Here is a 19,432-nt window from a genome sequence, read left to right on the forward strand (position 1 = left end):
CACTACACCCAAGGGCCAAAAATAACACAACACAGTGCTACACTAACTACGCCAACAGGCAGACATCGATTGGATAGAAAAATCTTCCAACATACGGCGCACACTTAAAAACAAAGCATCTCACTGTTAACAGTTGAATAATTTGCAATGAAGCACCAGCAACGATGAGAGAGAATGCCTGCCGTAGCATGTGCTAGTTTATGTTGCCACTATCTCTAATCTACAACAAACGTTTCAGCTGACTTGAAATGCGATTTATCACTGTGCACTATCTCTCAGCAGTGCAGGCACTTTCAAAAAAGGTGAAAAAAAAATAAAAATAAACCCACGACCATAAGGAACACAATATTTGCACAAGTTAAACATGCACAATCCCCCTGCATACATGGCAACATTTAGCCTCCTAATTTAACCCAGATGTGCAAATCGAGATTAGCTGGTGGATTAGCATGTGAAGTAGCATGACACAAGCACTCCCTGGTAGAAGCCAGCAAGTGATGGTCAAAACTGAATGACCATACAAGGGTTGTTTGGAATGCCTGCGCTCTTCTTGCATGTATTGGTGACTTTCATGATAAAAAAAAATGTCACCTAATAGGCTGAGCGATGGGTCTCGTTTGATGCCCAGTGCCATCCTTCCAATTTTAAACTATCTTCTCATCACCACTTTGTAAAAAATGATTGATTATGCACTGATGCTAGGCATCATATTAATAGATTTAGAAACTGGTATACCTACGTGTTTTGTGACACACTATGCTGCATGTTGATGAAAATGCAGGCAGTTTTATGTTTGTTATGTTACAGAATCTTCAACAGTTACCACTACGAGATGACCATACTATGGTTGGTTCTGTCAGAGGTTAAAAAAAGACTTTGCATGCCTTAACATATTATGTGTGTGTTTTCAACAAAAAGCTAAGAAGGGAGAGTGCAGCTTCAGCCCAATAGGTGCTAAGCACCATCCCACATGTGTACATGAGTGGAACTGCCTCAAGATCTTGCAGTTGCGTCCAATCCGTGGCATTAGCCGCTTCACTCGGCTACCAAACTTTTTCGCTTTCCAGTTCATTAAATGAGGCTCAAATTTTCTTGGTTTGTGACACACTGCGCCAGCATCGTATTAAATGGGTCAGGCTCAAACAAGCCTTAAACTTTTTAGCTGGGCTTTCACAGATGCGCAGGAAATATCTAATCTAAGAAGACCAGCTAGCTGTTCTACAAGGACTTGCACATTTATTACAAAGTACATGTTGAGGAGTAGCGGAGGTCAAACCCTCAGGTGCAGTGTGCAATGTAACAAGCATGTGATAGGCACTCATATAAAATGCATTATATCAGGACAAGATCAGAGCTATGTGCATTACAATGGCAGGATGACAGGATGATTGCCACAACACTCGAGACCATCTCTGAGTAGCAAAAACTGAATGTAGCATAACGTTTTTTTTTTTTATGTCTAAAACATCTGCTACAAACAACAGAGCAAGACAGCTTGCTACAATAGAAATGCTGCCAGGTTGAAAAAATGGTCTTTTTCCTGCTTCACTGGTGTGTCTGCAGTTAACCAAACAAAGCAGCCTTATTTCCTGTTCACACACACGCACATGCATGCAACACACAGTAAATAAAAATCAGTGCAATTTACTGCACATGATGTAGTACCTTGGGTTCTTCCTGCTTCATGTTGGGTCCGCCAGCAGAAAAAGTGTTTTAAGGCAACAGGGCAAAGAACAAAACATGTGTAAACACTCAAGTCAGGGTTTTATGATTGCTTTGCAAACAAGCTACAAGCAGCTTTGGGTAAGAACGTCAAACAGCAATCAGCGCAAGCAAAATAGAAAACCATCTTGCAAGATAGCAGTTAGTTACGCACGTAAAGAAACACATACAGAGCAATGTTCAGAACCATAAATTAGTTTTGCAAGCAGAATGCACATGATTAATAACAGTACTGCACATCTGAGCATTGTTTGGCAGCTGCAGTGTCATACATATTCACCAGCACAGCGACAAAATACTTCACTGGGCTACTTTTATAAAGCCAGATGTTGAAAGTCAGCAAACCAATTTCCGACAGAACACATGGCATAGAGAAGGCATGCTAGCACAACAATAAAAGCATAGCTAAGCTTCACAAGTTTATTCTTGCACAAAAAATGCAAGTGAAGGAAAACAACAAAGTGCATGATGTTAGTCAAGTGAATGTGCACAAATATCATAGCGAGTTCCACTGGTTGATTTGGAGCGGGCTGTGCAAGCATACCCCGAGTGCCTAGTCGAAAACAAAACTTGCTCCAGCTGGTTCTGAATGTTGGGCCCAGCATCCTACCGTCGCTCTTTTTCAAGTGTGTGTCATGATCACGAACAGCAGTCGTGTCCTGCAGTTAACCTGTTAGGTGCACTGAACGTCTTGTAGAACACACACTTCTGGTCATTGTCACGGTGGTGCTTTGTAATCTACTTCAACTGCTACCTGAAATGATCGGAGCAGGTAGTACACTGACTCAACCTGACAATACCTCGATGATGCCAGAATAGCAATGCACAGATAAATGTGCAGGGTTATTCAGTATGTCTCAAATCATACTGAAAATGGGCAAACTCAGCCTAGCCATTCCAGAAGTGATGGCAAAGTATCCTAGGGCTACTGGCGAAATCAGACTGTGCTTCGGGGATCATGAAAGAGCAATATGCCACAAAAGCCACTCCAGCAGGACTAGCGAGACATGCGAGCCTGATGTCAACTAGTGGAATATGCCTTCTCCACCGTGCAGCGAGAAAAGCGGCTCCAGATCAACCAATGGACGTCGCCACTGAATGAGTAAGTAAAGCACGACAGTATGCGTCATGTGCCAGCTTATGAGACATCTTACGACGACCCTTTTATGAAGTTAGTGCCAACTTTAGTGCATATTTTTTTCCTTTGGCCTGTGTTCAATAACGTTAAAATGTATCAGCACATATATAACAGTGCACAGTAAGCCAACAATGTTAGTACTGCAGTGCTTATGCATCATGCATGTTACAGCAAGAAGCACAATGCATTTGCTGTTCCCACAATCCCTGCACAGGCTTTGTGGCTTATCAGTACTGACATCACTTGCTTTTTTTTTTTTTTTTCAGCTGAGCAGTGGCGAGTGAAAAGTTTGTTCATGTCCCTACTGTGCCACAGTGTAAAAGCCATATCAAAGCATCATCCCCTCACCTAAACTCCTCCGTGTCTGTCGACAGCTCCTGTTCTATTTGGAGAAAGGCCTGCACCTGAAGGAAGGAAGAGGAGGTCACAAGCATACAGTTCGTCAGGCATGTTGCGGAGGACATTAGTGCACAAAACTTAAAGACCGAAAGAGGGGTTTGAACTGAAACTTTTATAAATGAAGTCACAATTACAAAATCTTCAGGGAACATGCATTTTTGTGTCCATTCCAAACATGCCATTTATGTAAGACACATCCTTGCACACCGATGTCATATGCTATTTATTTGTTTTTTGTCAAGAGCATTTAAGAAATTCAGCTGCACAGAACTTGCTATAATGCATGCCATTGTTGGTTGTTCTTGACATCAGCAGCTGAGTACAACCAGCAGCATCCGAGTGCTATAACCACTGAGCCACCGCGGCGGCCTTGCAAGTAGGCTTTTCCACACGCCATATGTGATGTGAACAAGACGGCTGGCTACCCGCTTCGCACCATGCTTTGAAAAATCACAACGAGGAAGTGCATGACAACATTACAGGTTGCATACTGTTATGCTGTCTAATACATACCATATTTACTCGCATAATAGGCGCACTTTTTTTCCAGAAAATCCGGCTCAAAGTTCGGGGTGCGCCTATTACGCGGGGTAAAATTTCCGGAAATTTCTCGACTCGCAAAATTGAAGACACCGCGTAAACGCACTCGTGTACGAGCCGCACCCCGTTTTCGCGAAGAAAATGTTAAAAAAAAAAAAAAGATCCGTGTAAGGGCCGCACCGAAACTTTCCACGACACACGCGGGAATAGCCTTCGGAATGCACGCGCCGAGGCCTCCGCGATCGGCTCCGGCTGCGCGCAACGGGCGCTTAATCGCGGAGGCCACACACGCGCGCAGGAGCTTCCAGACGCCGCCCACGGAGGGCGCCCAAGGCCAAGCTCATCATCATCATCATCGTGTTCCTCCGCCGCGAGCTTTCGCTATCTGTATCGCCATCAGCATCTCCAGCTCGTTTTTTTTTTTTTTGTTGTTGCTTTCAAGTGCCGGGATTTGCGGTAGCGCGATAGTTATCGTGGTTTATGGCTTTGCCGCGGAGCGTTGATGTTTTAGCTCGACGGGCAAGCACCTTAACAGCTACACGGCTGGGAGTTTGCTCTCGAACGCGGCAAGCGTGCGGCAGGTCGGAAAATACGACGTGGCCGAGAAGTGCGGCAGTTGCGACGTCCCTAAATTTTCGTACGCGACTCCAGGCGCCGAGGTTTTCGTGGGCCTAAGTCGGGAAAGTTTCCGGCTGGAGATGAAGCTTTCCAAACAGACGTTTAAAGTGAGCATCCCTGAAAACTGTGTGCGGCTGTTCTACGCGATGTCGTTGTACGTGCTGTGGGTCCGCAGCAGCACTAGTAGGGACTAGTAGTCAGTTCAGCAAAAACTTTGTTAAAGTAAAGATTGGGAAACGGGGGGCGACGAGGCGTCGGCTTGCAATCGTGTAAATACAGTACTGATCACAGTGCCAAGTTCGGGGTGCGCCTATTATGCGCGGAAATAAAAAAATCTGATTTTTCGCGCCCTAACTAGGGGTGCGCCTATTATGCGAGTGCGCCTATTACGCGAGTAAATACGGTACATGTCTAATGCATACATTTTTGTGGACATCATGTTTTTTTTATATAGGGCTGAGTCTGTCTAGTTTTGTTTAGTATTTCAGTTGGGAAGACCATACACTATTAAAAAAAAAAACAATAAAGGCAACAACATTTGCATGTTTAGCTTTTCCTTATATATTTTTTCTTACTGAACAGATATTTGATATCCGATTCGATATTCAAAGCCATTTTTTTTATGTTCCGTTTCGAATGGTATTTGAAAATTTCAATATTCGCACATCCCTACAATAAACCCTTCTACAACCACAAAAAGTACCAAAATGCTGCCCCGAGCAGTAGCCTACCAATCTGTAATGGGTCAGCATTCTCTCCCGGGGTATTTTAGCAGGAGTGTGAAGTGGTAGCCACTCTTGAACAAGCTGCTACTCCTTAATGAACCCTGCTCTCAAGCTACAACAGAGCAATGGTGGAACAACTTCATGCATGCATTGCTTTCTCTGGTTCATCTACCGCTACTGCGTGAATACTCGCCTCTTTTTTTTCGTTTTGCTGAGGATTCACACTGTTACAAGCAACTCGTGGAAATGATAATACAGGCAGCAGACTAAACGCAGTAAGCACAACTAGCAATGACAGCATTCATTTTCATAATTGAGTGCATAGGTACCTAAGAAATTCAGAGCAGAAATGAAAGCACTATGGGAGGACCCCAACACAGAGGGCACGACTACCAACTCCTATTTTCGTGCTTGTTGATTACACGTTGTCTACTCAGGGAAATCAAGGAAGAAGGCATAAAAGCCCCCACCAGCTCAGTGATGATGCCCGGCCAGAGAGAGGTGATGTGCTGCGGCAACATGCGCAGCAGCAGCACCCTGAAGCAGAGGAACACCTGCGCATGCACACTCGGCACGTGGCTCAGCTTGAGGCTGTCCGACAGGCGCTCTGCAAAGACAGTTGATGACAGTTCAGCTAGGCACTGCGCCACCCCAGCAGCCAGTGCAGCACAGCAGTTACAGAATTCGCATTCACGACTACAGCAAAAACACCTTAGTTCAAGCCCAACCTCCCCCCAAAACATACCCCTTAGAAGTAGCCAAATACGCTTATCTCTCTTACCTCCCTCTCCCTCTCTCCCAAAATCATGCAGGAGAATTTTGGAACGCACCTCCTCCAAAATTGAGCTACCAAAGCTCTCCTGAGACACACCTCAAAATCACAATACCAAAACAGCGGTTCTCTAACTGTGTTCCGGTTCTCTAACTGGGTTTCGTGGAGTACTTTTTGAAATCTCTGAGCATCTAAATCCGTCCATGCCTAAACTGCCCATCTTTCCTTTAATCACTCCATACTGGGACTGATCAGAAAGTAATTGTTGAAAGCAGACTGTCCCACTATGCCGCCAATCATTCACTGGATTTGGGCTTTTTATGAGGGACTTAGTGTCATCATGCTCTTTTCTTTTTGAGTGCACGTTAGGTAGGAAGGAGTGGAAGGCGACACACATAGTTCCTTATCACTAGGGCCCGGAAATTTAGGCATTTGCCTAAACATGCCTATAAATGCCTAAACGGGGGATTTCTGCACTTGCCTGCCTTTTTGTCATTTTTTTAGGAAATACACCTATTCAACCGCACTTTTTGCCTATAAATGGCTAAATCCAGCGCTTCGGTCCTCGGTGCCGTTTTTCAATTTTGAGACATTTGTCTATGTATGGTGAAAGGTGCGCGCCGATGCACGCACAAAAGGCGCGGGTCTCGCCAAACGTTTTTCTCGAATTGTAGCTTGACCGCAGTGTAACGAAGTGTTTATCTCGAAGTGTAGCAAGAGGAGAGTTTGGAAAGAGACCTGAGACCTGACTGGACTCGCAATAGATGAATCGTTGAAGGTAGTGGCAGAAGTACCAGCAGCACTTCGGCGACTGGAAGGAAAGGGCGCTACTGCCTCTACGAAGATGCAACAATTGGTAGAAAAAAAATAGATGCCTAGAAACAATTTCCCAAATCAGACTTTCTACGCGGAGACGATACGGCCACATCACCTGAAGGCCTAAGCCTTTATCAACTCATGTTTTAGGTCCGCGCCACTAAGTTCTTGTGATGTCAAAGAAGCCTTTTAAAGTACAAAGCTGTGCTTAGCGAAAACCGAAGGCGCTTCAAGTTCAAAAACCTGAGAATGCACTTTATTGCTTCAGTTGAGGACTGCGTACGCTCCGTGCTTGACTTACAAATCTTGCACTTATGAATAAAGAGTATTATTCAAAGCGCCTATTTTTGCTTTATAGCGCCTATTTCAATATTTTTTAGAGCCTAGATGCCTGCCTATTTCGGGGTTCTTTAGCTCCTAAATTTCCGGGCCCTACTCATCACTTTTTAAAGCCAAAGAGGTTCCTTGATGATAAAGAAAAGAGATTCAGAACATCTGTCCTAGATGTACTGACGCAAAGAAAGCATTCAATACATTCTGCCTGTCATTCCTGTCATGCGTTCCACATGCTTTACATTTTTTTACATACTACTATCCATGTCTGTGGCTCTTCTGATGTCCATGTATACTATGTATATTGACGTCCATGGCTATTTTCACGTCCAAGTGTAATTTTCATGTGTAATTAACTAATTAAAATTCATGAACCAAATTTTTCCCACAGCAAGACCTCATCACGCACTAACACAATCACACTCTTTCACATTTACCTTCACTAGATGACACAATTGTGCAGACAAGTTTTGATGATGCGACGTAGCCATCTAATGCTTTCGCATTACAACCAGTTTGTAGGGAAAAATTTGTACCCTGGATGTCAGGCATGTAGCGCTGGTATTGGTCTGGCTCACTGCAGAACAGCACGAATGCCAGGCGCTTGAGCAGCTGAGCCCGAGACTCGTACTCCTGCTCCTTGCTGCTGAAGATGTTCAGCGAGCCACTCTGCGTTACTGCAAAGCGAGCTGCAAACAACAGGGGATAAGGACAAGTAAGGCACGGCTGGGCAGACATCATGGTTCCACACCGTTTCGGTTTGTTTCCAAAGTCTATTGAAATAATACTCTTTAGATGACCAGGCAAACTTTGTGTTTAGTTTGGTCAAGTGGACCCGAGACAAAATTTCTGGACTTCGATAAATTCTGAATGGTAATCGCAATGGCCTCAAATAAAAGTTGCTGAGGGCACCACTTTCACACACACACACTAGAAAAATGCATGCTAGAGTTCATTAGACTGATTAATACTAACCAAATATTCAAGCATCTCATAAAGAATGTGCCTCTGTGCTTCATTTGTGATGAGATGCTATCATTTTTGTTTGATCAAGATCGTGGCATGATCACGCAACACCCTACCCCTTCCTCTACACATATGTGCGTGTGTACCCAAGAAGTCCCTGAAGGTGGTCTTGTCATTGGTCATGAGGTGGTCCACGGTGGCCCGCCAGTAGGCCAGGCAAGCGAGGTCCATCTGGAAGAAGGAAGGCTCCAGCAGCAGCTCCAGTGCATCCCGGCGCCACGCCTTGCGGGTGTGCTGGTACCCGGACAGGCTTGACACTAGCTGTGAGCAGGCCCGGAAGCTGGGTGCATTGTGCACCCTGCACAGAAGAGGCCGACAGGGCACACTGCTCAACACAAGGCCAGTGGAAAGGGGAGGAGAGGATCAACTGCCCTAACCAGCAGGCCTGGTATTGGGCATAACCACACACAACACCTACACCACCAGCACTATCCACTCCATGAACATCACCCACACCATAAACATCATCCACCCCTCAAAAATCGCACACCCCACCTACCCATGAACACAATCTCCTCAGGCATGACTGCAACACAACAGTGAAACTAGACATGGCCACACACCTGGCCTTCAAGAACAGTTGAAGCCATCTGATATCATTTTGCAGAGTTAGTCATAGCACAACCTCAGTTGCCTGGGGCAAAGGCATAATCAGTACTGTAACAGTGGCCAAGCTTTTGCAGGAGCTCCAGCTGTTACAAAATTCATTATGGCCACCTTGTCAAATTCGGTGTCTGAAATTTATTCTGAATTTCTGGCATGGAATCAAATCTCTCTCTCTTTCAGCACACACATGTACACATGCATGCATGCGGCACAAATTAATAAAAATATAGTAATTCACAGCATGTCAAAGCTGGCCACATTGGCTCACACATCGGCTCACCCATTACAACATAAAATGAGACTCAAACTTTCCATACCCCTTTTTCAAGCAAGCCTTGAAGGTTTGCACTGGCTACATGACATAATTGCTCTATCTGTTGGAACCCAAACAGTTCAAACCAGTGAATTTCGATACGACTTTTATTTCTCCTTCAAACATCTGTTACAGCTGAAACATTTAGCACGTCAATGCTGTGGGTTAAATAAAACACACCTACCACCCTGTGCACAGAATGATGCATCTGAATAAAAGTTTAATTCTGTTCTATACCTATATTTATAAACAAAAAAATACCATGCCAAATGCCTCACCTGTGGTTTCGGAGGTATGGTGTGACATAGAACATTATTCCACTCAACAGTGGCACTACTTTTTCCTTTTCTTCACTCACATAGACAACATCAAGCACAGGTGCCAGGAACTGGAAAAAAAAAGAATGAGGGGGAGAGGCAAGAAGGCAATGCATGATACAGTCTGTTAACATTTTCAGACATCACAGGGCACAGTGAAAACAGCAAAGAAAAAGCGGTTTCTTTCCAACTTTATGTCCACCCACTGACCCTGCTGACGTGATGACATTTTAAAGTGACGACAAGTTAAAGTGATGACACTTTTACAGAAATGACATTAAGAGCGCACGACTGGCCTTATCCTGCACTATAAACAGCCTAGAAGGTATCTAATCAAAAACAATTCATACACCGCCATTATTTTTTAAATGAAATTTTATCAAAATTTGTACACAGCAGTCTAAAAGTTGACTCATCAGCCTAGTATCCCCCCTTAAGGTCACTCCTATCACTTTCCTTTCCAACTCACTAACCCCCACCAGACACACTCGCAGAGAAAGAGGGAGACAAACCTCTGCCAGAACAGACAGTGCCTGCACACTGTACTGAGCATACGATGTTGAGTTGTAGCTCGGTTGCCCTCCTGCTTGCTCAGTCGAGTCAGCGTTGTTAATGCAGGTAGTTTCTGCCGTCACACCTGCGTCTCCTGAGGGAAAGAAAAAAAAAAGAAGCAAATGAAAACAGACTGCGCACCCATCCGCAAAAAGGCAAAGGGCAAAAACAGGTGACACTACATTAAACCTCAAGCCTCTGCTTTAGAAGTAACCATCCGGCTTCCCAAAGCTCTGTTCCTGATAAAGTAACAAGCTTATTTCTTTCCAATACTATCAATCAATCTAACCTGACTAGGCATTTTCCATTCAGAGAGAGTATTAAGGGTTGGTTAATGAATGCCTTTGCATTTCATTAACACTAACACACGACTGTCACAGCCAAGTATTCAGTCTACAGCCCTCTGCTCCATCAAAGCTCTGGATCCACTGGGTCATAAGAGTAGGTGCAGTGGCATGCCTTTCAAGCATCGCACACTTAAAAACACAGTGCGAACCTTCGGCATCAGCGTCGCTGTTCAAGATGTCAGGCTGAGGGCCAGGACGAACGGCCAGGTTCCTGCGAAGCCATGTTGTCTGCTCCAAGCTGGCACTTGCCACCGTGCTGCAGGCCTCTATCACTTTCTGGGTGATGTCCTGCACCATCCAGGTTTATGTGGGTCCATCCAATGATGTGACAACACCTGATCACTTAATCTCTTGCTCAGTGCACAAAGCTTCTTTACACTGCACACAGCGTAAGTTAAGTATTGTGTTAACTCTGCAACATGAACTCCATTTTTTTTCGCCCAACTACAAATCACAAAGTGGCACTTAGCAGGCCAGTGAAAAAGTGACAGGACACAGATATGACAAAACAAGCATCATTAATAAGATTGCAGAATAGGCACGGCATGCAAAAGCGTAGCTTGTGAGATGCTTGCACCAGCCGACATGAAGCCCGCTACATGCAGGACGTATACGCACAAAATGTGAAGCCAGACCCCACAAGTTGTGCACCCCTTGACAGATAAAAAAAAAAAAAACACTGCCTGTGTGATATGATAGCCCACAACTGCCTGTTGATTCTGCCCCTGCATGTCATGCCAGGCCACATTTTAAAAGCTTACATTTCGATGAAGTGTACTCCATGAGCCAAAGAAAGGTAAACTGTATGCATCAAAAAAGTTACAACCAATGCAATGCCAACTTGCCTGCAATTCCTTCTGGTCCTTCTTGTCCTCCAGCAGGGGTGCCCTTTGCACAAACTCGTGCAGCAGCCTAGGAAAAGGATTGAGGAAAACACTTTGGGAAACCTTGAGCCCACTCAAGCACAGCACTTCATTAAAGGCGTTCCAGCAGCGTCCTCATTTCCATGTTACCTCTCTGCTACTCACTGGAAAAACTCACTGGACGATTACAATACTACCCAGTAATGCAAATTTAAAGCACAGCTGTTGAGATATTAAGATTCTGTGATACACAGGGGTAAAAAATTTGAGAGAGACATGTACCATCTTTGCTCAAAGTAACCGAGCAGCTGCGTTGGCTGCCAGAGAGGGCTCACAGCCGAGTGGCAGCGCTGCAATCTTTGGTGCTGGCCGTTGCTTCCCTGCTGAGGGTGTAAACCGGCCGATGTAAGCCTGCGCCCTCGCTCAGTATGACAGCTCTTCGAAGGCGTGAAATGGCTTGTCGCAAACGCTGCCCGCTTACTTATCATCCAAGGAAGGAGAGCAAGGGCGAAGGCTTACGTCAGCCAGTTTACACTAGTAGCCGGGAACCAGCGGCAGAAACTGCAACGCTGCCGCTTGGCTGCAAGCCCACTCAATGACACCACTTGATGGGTCCGAAGATAAGAAGAACCTTGACTTATCTTCCTGTGGTGCATCAAATTAAATAGGGAATTTACATGTGGAGAGGAAAAAAAGGGAGCCTCACCCAAGCAGATGGAACTGGACCAAGGGCATGGCTGTCAACTGCAAGCCATCTTTCCAGAGGCCTAGCAGAGAGCTCCATGACTCCTGCAGCTGTGTGGCTGGGGTGTGCTGCACGTAGGCCAGGAAGAACTGCAACATGCTCACCTCCAGGGGCACCCTCTTCTGGAAAAAGGGAGGGCACCAAGCACCCGAGAGACTTCCATGAAAAACCCCCCAGAACACTGTCCAAGAAGGACTAGCCCAACAGTTTTGAACAATGGTGCTGGCGTAATTCTGTTCTCTCAATGGTACAGGTTTGGTTCATTGGGGTTTAACGTCCAAAAGCACCTCAGGCTATGAAGGACGCCGTAGTGACAGACTCCGGAAATTTCGACCAGCACTGACATCGCACAGTACACGGGCCTCTAGAATTTCGCCTCCATTGAAATTCGGCCGTTGCGGCCGGGATCGAATCCGCGTCTTTCGGATCGGCAGCCGAGCGCCGTAACCACTGAACCACCGCGGCGGGGCTCTCTCAATGGTACAGAGTACCCCAACTTTCAGTTTAATCGGCAATTAACAGCACATATATAAACAGCAATTTTGGATAAAAAGCATTTCAATAATCTAACCTACAAGGTAACACACACCAAGAGAAATGGTACATAAATGATAAGTGTGCTCTTAATAGCCGATTAAAAAAAGACAGAAGGCAAGAAGAATTTATCTTGAGTGATACGATTGAAACTGCTCTCTTACGCGTCAAAAAATGCAGCACTAATATCATCATCCTCACCATCATCAGCCTGACTTCGCCCACTGCAGGGCAAAGGCCCCTCCCATATCTCTCTAATTACCCCTGTCCTGTTCCAGTTGCAAACACTGTATCCCCGCACTTTATCTCATCTGCCCTCCTAACTTTCTGCTGCCCCCTGCTACGCTTGTGTTCTGTTGGCATTCAATTTGTAACCCTCAACAACCATTGGTTACCTTGCCTTTGAAATTACATGCTCTGGCTATCATTAACCCGAACGAATTTGTTCCCCTACTCACTCTTCCCTCTTCCTGTCCCTTAACGTTGCATCTACCATTTTCCTTTCTATAGACAGTGTTCCCTAAGTCTACATTTATCTTGACACAGTCATGAATGCAGCGACTTTGAATTGAGTAGTGGGTAAAAATGCTGCATTTGAGCTCCAAATTTCTTGGCAACAATTACGTCTTTAGCTGCTGAGCTATCACCACGAAGCCACAAAAATGCTATACAATCGAATTTTACTAAACAAAAACTGGATGCAGATATCCTCACTGACCCTTTAATAATACTATCACAGACACACCAGAGCATCAGTGAGCAACACTTCAAACTTTCCGAGAGTGGGGCACTCAAGAAAGAGAGAAATCCTTCTAAGTATGGGACACTCTTGAAATCATAAAATGACATTTTGCACTTTTATGTTTTCTGGTACAGTCAAGCCCACTTATAACAATATTCAAGTGCCATGGAAATACCATTGTTATAACGAACAATTGTCATAACAGGGTTGTGCCGAAAAAAAGAAAAGATGACAAACTTCAGAGCATTTATTGACAGTAAATACCCGGAGGGGTTTGATTGCTCTAATGCCTGTAAAAGCTCGGTAATTCGAACTTTAGGGGACAGGAAAAATGTTCACCGTTCACCGATGACCAAAGCACCGCCATCACTGCACCAGTGGGAGCTTCGTGCACCGCCACGTCACAGGAATCAAGCCGGCTTTCCGGAGGTGATTCTTACAGGAAATTCAAGAAGCATACAGAACTAAGGGTGTGGTGACAGCTGACACGAGAAAAACCGCGCTCGCTGCACACACGCGCTCTGCACCGACTGATTGGGGGTACACATGGCGCGCGTAGCCAATGCAGCAATGCAGCAGCTCGCCTAACGCGATGACTCCTGCCCCTGAGACATGGGAAATTTGTGAAGCAGGGGCAGTGGGGAAGTTAGCGAAGAACAGGGGAAGATGGGACAACGTACGCGCTGCCGGTGCCAGCCGTAGCTCAGAGTGTAAAAACGAAGAAAAACACGTCTGCGCATTTTTTCCTGCGAGTGGCGCACCCTCAGAAACGTTAATAATGGACTGCACCGCCAAGGCTCCCCACCATGCTCCCTACTTTCTTCTCTGCATGTGCCTTTTGCTCAGGGGAACGCATTCACGGTTTATTTTGCTTTCGTGGCGTCGCTGCGCCGGCTTAGTCCTTTGGTCGGCCCAACACGCGCGTGCTTTTGTGTTGTAAGCATGGTTTTGCTGGTGTGGTCGTAGCATTTTGTTTTTTTCTATAATGGTTGGCATTAAATTACCAAATTTAATTGTTATAACCAATAATATGTCTTGACAGCATTGCTATAAGCAGTTTATTTGACCATAGAACACATGGTAAAGCTGATGGTGCCACGACTGACCATTTTTATATCCAATATATTGTTATAACTAGTATTGTTATAAGTGGGCCTGACTGTAACACCAAACATTCTTCTACCTTTTGCAAAAGCAATTATAATTCTGTTCTGTGCCATTCAAAAACTTATAAGTTACTACATTGTTACCTGCATTATGCGTGTGCCTAGTATATAGAAGTAGTAATCTTCAATCTTTTTCTTCTCAAAGTGCAGTTTTGTTCTTTTTTTTGTGTTATGCAATCATCAATAAAGTTACATTCACTAAAAGTTTTTTCTTGAAACTTATTATGCTCATTTATTACGTATCAAGGCATGCAATTAGCAGGGATTACCAAAATCCTCGAATAATTTTTAACGCTGCGGCTTGTTATCTCAATATCCATTCTTGAGAAAAAGCTAACTGTCATGTATGCTTTCAGTTTTTTTGCGATAACTGCTTGTGAACTCATCATAAACTCTTTATTCTAGTTCACTGCACTGGTAATAGGCATCCCTTCATAAATGCCAAAGCAATAGGGTGCACACCAGTTTGTTTTTGAGTGTTGACTGTTGAAGTGAGAGGAAAATTAAGAACTTTTCAAAGTAAGACATTACACTTGAAAAATTACAATTCCTACAAAGCCTTACACCCACTGATAACATTAATGCCCTGCCTAACAATTCAACACAGTAAAGGAATTTTTACTGCATCAAATAAACATTTTTCCTCCAAAAGTGTCCTGATACCTCACTAAAAAGCAGAGACTCTAGCTGGCAGGTACTAAAGATGGGACTCCTGGAGTAGCCATCCTTCCCGTGGTAATTGCTAGAGCAATTTGGCCCAAAGGTCGCCAAAACTAATGACAACATATTACGAGAAAGTGGACAAAGTAGCCAGGTTCAGCATGCCAAAAGAAGCATGGAGAAATTTCGGTGGATCCCAGGTACCAACACGAATTATTAACTGACATGGCACTGCTTCTCCTCAGACTCCATGGCGAGAGATCGCCCCTCAGCCACAGAGTCCTGAGTTCTCGCCACACACGAGACACAGAATCTCACGTGCTTAGTGCGCAAGGATGGTCTCATCACAGGAGAAGCAGCACCACTTGAGGACACGGCAGTGTTCGCAGAAGAAAACCAACTTCACATCGATGTTCGAAGTTGTGTAGCACAACCTGCAGCTTACTTTAAACAGCCCCTGAACAAACCTGCACTTCTATTTGTTGCTGAGGCTCTCTCTCTCTCTCCGCCTCATCATCCCTAACATGCTAAAAGCTACCAGGGCATGATCAATACTACACACGCAACGCAGCATATGCAGTGCGCTGCCAAAGCTGGCCTAGCATGATGCAGTATTTTATCTTCGACTGCATCCTCTACAGAACATGCTCATAATGCACTTGCAAATACTCTGGTCAATAGTACTGAGTTATTTCGGTTGTGCTGGCAACATCACTGAAGCAAGAAAACGGTGAAATAAAGAAAAACGCAATGCTCTCTCCACTACGAATCAGAGTGGTGCACCGGACTCACCTTGCGGTCGTGGTTGGTGGGCGGCGGTTGCCGAATGACCTGACGGACCACCTGCACCACGCTGTCCATGGGGAGCACCTTGATGGCCGACACCAGCTCCACCAAGAGCAGTTGATCGGGGCTCCACTGGGGGATCACCTGTTTGGGTGCAGCGACCAGAGCCAGAGAAAAGAAATCAACAGATCAACCCAGGTAACATGTTCTGACACTGTGATGCGCGCTTTCTTTTCATTTGTTCAGCCCTATTCTGCATTTTATCTTTTCTCTTCTATGGCTCTGCCTTCAAGACAAAAGAAGTAAATGTGAGTGAGCTCTGCAAACCTACCATATTTGCTTACATAATGGAGCACTTATGCAATGAATTCACCCACCTATTTTGGTTGCCTAAAGATAAATCCTAGCCAACTTAATGCCCTGCATACTGAATGCAGCCACTCATAATTTTTGTGATTTTTCTTTTTTTTGAAAATGAATGCGTCCTTTACACAAACAAGTATGGTGTCTCATGGTGAACGTTATTGCGAGCAAAGGCCATTTGTTGAAATACACTCACTAAATTTGCTGTGTGAAAGGAGCACAACTCTAAAGCCTTGCCTGTTTCTCTCTTTTTTTCGAACATCAACTTTCTCTCATGTGAAAGCCAGCCATGTTTCATGTCAAGACTATATTAACTGACTCAACATGACCCATTAGTGACTGAAGCCTGCTTCTCCTCAGACCCCATGGCGAGAGCACACCCCTCAGCCACAGAGTCATAAGTTCTCGCCACACACGGGACACATAATCTCACGTGCTTAGTGCGCAAGGATGGTCTCATCACAGGAGAAGCAGCACCACTTCAGGATAAGACAAAGTTTAATAGAAGGAAGTCAACCACAGTTTATTTGCTATCAAACCTTACTGTTGCAACACTAGCAAGCAATTAAAGCTTTCCATTATGCCTGTTCTACATCTACTGCACCAGCAATTACAAAACACAGGAAAAAATGGCAAAGCAGCAGCCCATTTATCTGAGAACGAATGCAAAAATTTTCCTACTCTAAACTGTCTATTTGAAAACTACAGCAGAATCACTCTACAGTAAAGTGACTCGGACCAGCAAAAATCTTTACTGTATCAGGGTGTTTACTATATGCTCTCCAGTAATTAGCTACTAACTAAACACAGAGCTGGTTTATAGAAAGAAACACTCACCTTCCATCCTGCTCTTAGTGCCCCTTCATGTGATCATTTTTTTTCTTTAATCACATCTCATGTTATCAGGTTTTTGATTTTGTTTGCATCGTGTGGAAGTACCACATTTGGATAAATACAATGCAGCTATAAATATACCAAGAGTTTGATTTCATGTGAAAAAAGATTGTAGTCTTCCACGGAAGGCAAAATGGGACTGCAGTTTCACTCTACTATATCAGAGTTTATTATAGTGGGGTCCTATTGTATATCTGCTTAGCTGAGGGTACTACACTTGGAAGCTAAATGTAAGCTAAGGTTGAACTCACTCCACGTAAGCAAAACAGCCCACAAGAGTAGCCCACCTTGCGCTGAACGGATGTAGACTTCTTTCGGCGCTCGTACCAGACAACAGCCACAGCCGCCATAAAGTTGGAGCCATAATTCATGGAAATGGGGCTCAGGAAGCTCAAGATGTGTTGCTTCACCACCTGCAGGAGTGTACAAGAGAGACCTTTATCAAGCTGTTAACAATATGTTCACACAAAGTCATGCAAAAGCCACTATAAGGCAGTCAGTCAGGAAAGCTATCGCGGTAGTGTGCACTGCTGTGGGATTGTTACTGCAGCAGCAAGCAAGGCTAATGAGTAACAATCCCAATTCCACATGGCCGTTTCAAATTTTAAGGACACAAAAGGGCAAGTGTTTCTGTACTTTCCCCAGGCTTAATTTTAGTCCCATTTCACTGCTCATGCCCTTGCATGCGCAGAAAGAGAGAAGCAATTTATTATCAAACTGTTAAAACAATGAAATCATAGTCTGTGGCTTTAACATGTTGAGGCACCATAAGACCAAAGCCCCAGCTGTCTCTACCATAAAAACAAAAGGTCCTTGACAGCAGACTGCTGTGCAACTAATCAAAGTACAAGAAGGGTCAGCAATGACCCAGAAATGCTTTCAAGAACAGCAGGCAGGCCTACCTTGGGAGCACCCATGACCCAGAGCTGTGCCAGCTTGGGGCCCTGTTCAGGAGTGTCCTTGTCCTCTCGAGAAACGGCCTCCCACACGGACACCAGAGCGGCCAGGAGGCGGGGCAGGTTGCTCAGCAGGGTCCGGCGGGTTGACAAAATGGGGTCCAGGCTGCCACCACTGTCACGGGCATGCATGTCCTGCAGGAAAAACAGGCACAGCGGTCTTCAATGAGGCATTCCTGAAATACAATGCGACTAAGAATAGGTACACATTAAAGGGCAACTGAAGTGACCACAGATGCTCTTGCGCCATAAAAATTCACCACCGCCATTCATCATCATTATCAAAAACGCTCACTGGCTATTCGCAACAGGGACAGATCTACTGCGGAAAAGAAAAAAAAAACTTTATGGCAGCTGTCGGAAGGAAGCCCCGGAGGATTACCTTGTGTGGGTCGGTGTTGGAGAACACATGGATGAGGTTGTAGATGATCTGGGACACGTTGGCACTGGAGGCAAGCACCTGAGGTGCTGGCGGTGGCTGCTGCGTCACGGGAGTCACGGCAGCAGGTGCAGCGCTGGGCAGCAGGCAGTAGTGACACAGCAGGGTCAGCCCTTCCACCAGCAGAGTCAGGTAGTCGGGAGGGTGGCTGGACATGCCCTCCGACTCCGTCGCACTGCACGCACAAGCGTGATCACCAGTTATGGATGCATCCTGCACAAGACTGCTGGCACTTCCAGACACATCATGTAAGCAACATGCATACTGACTGCCATGTTTTTGCATACAGCCACAGAGGATGAGTAGAAGCATCCCAATTGGGCTGGTCAATTTGCAAAGTTGAGAAAAGGTGAAGACACGTTGCCAGTTGGCATACACATTTGTCGTCTCGTCTCTGTCCCAAGTTCATGCCCTGTTCCACATCCTCTCTCTCAAGAGAAAAGAATATGAACGACTACACTTTTCAAAGGGATCAACAAGTAATTTAAAAGACCCATATTTTTTGGGGGGCACTATGGAAATTTTGGCGCCCAGGGTCCCCACTTCCGCAATGGTTTTTGTTTGAAAACGCACAGATTTTTATTAGGGATTTTTAAATCAGTGGATGCACTAGTTTTCATGCATCCTGATGCCGGAAACCATGACAAGTGGAAGCAAGCACAAATATGGCCTGAACTGCCAGACAGTAATTATTAGTATAGCTTAATGTGCATTTGTTTTTCCACATAAAAGGGCATTGCAGCAAGATGACCTACATCTCACTGACAACAGTTTTAATGAACCAAGAGGCACAAAGCATCGTAGCACCATCTAGTAACACTGCCTAAAGCACTTCACTCGGCAATGCAAAGGGCGCACCACCTTTCACCTTGCTGAAATACATATTTCAGACAGAGTAAGCCACAATAAAGTATAATGACTACTTTAAAAAAAAAGCTTTGAATCAAGCGATACATTTTGTTGAAATATGGTCACATCAAGGGATACAACAATAATACCCAAGTTTCACCATAAAGTGTTGCTCCATTTTGTATTATGCAATTTTAGATGCCATTTTAAA

At 44.9% G+C, this 19,432-nt stretch overlaps 1 protein-coding gene across 4 annotated transcripts in view; it reads right to left on the reverse strand.

Moving 5' to 3' along the window:
• Positions 1–19,432, reverse strand: part of LOC149358931 (protein DOP1A) — a 52,436-nt gene that overhangs the window by 3,925 nt on the left and 29,079 nt on the right. The window contains exons 18-31 of one of the 4 annotated variants that reach the window (XM_089571113.1): positions 18,316–18,550; positions 17,880–18,068; positions 17,265–17,390; positions 15,727–15,864; positions 11,794–11,954; positions 11,070–11,136; positions 10,374–10,512; positions 9,838–9,971; positions 9,287–9,396; positions 8,176–8,387; positions 7,600–7,752; positions 5,613–5,749; positions 3,209–3,264; positions 1,666–1,680 (exon numbers count right to left, since the gene is read on the reverse strand). In XM_089571113.1, coding sequence (XP_089427239.1) covers positions 1,666–1,680; positions 3,209–3,264; positions 5,613–5,749; positions 7,600–7,752; positions 8,176–8,387; positions 9,287–9,396; positions 9,838–9,971; positions 10,374–10,512; positions 11,070–11,136; positions 11,794–11,954; positions 15,727–15,864; positions 17,265–17,390; positions 17,880–18,068; positions 18,316–18,550 — 1,872 coding nt within the window. The remainder of the gene's footprint in view (positions 1–1,665; positions 1,681–3,208; positions 3,265–5,612; positions 5,750–7,599; positions 7,753–8,175; positions 8,388–9,286; positions 9,397–9,837; positions 9,972–10,373; positions 10,513–11,069; positions 11,137–11,793; positions 11,955–15,726; positions 15,865–17,264; positions 17,391–17,879; positions 18,069–18,315; positions 18,551–19,432) is intronic. The other 3 variants (XM_089571112.1, XM_089571111.1, XM_089571114.1) reach the window with 3 other exon arrangements.

Source organism: Amblyomma mixtum, chromosome 2, assembly GCF_055824585.1.
Source record: "Amblyomma mixtum isolate Tamu chromosome 2, ASM5582458v1, whole genome shotgun sequence".
Taxonomy (NCBI): Eukaryota; Metazoa; Arthropoda; class Arachnida; order Ixodida; family Ixodidae; genus Amblyomma; species Amblyomma mixtum.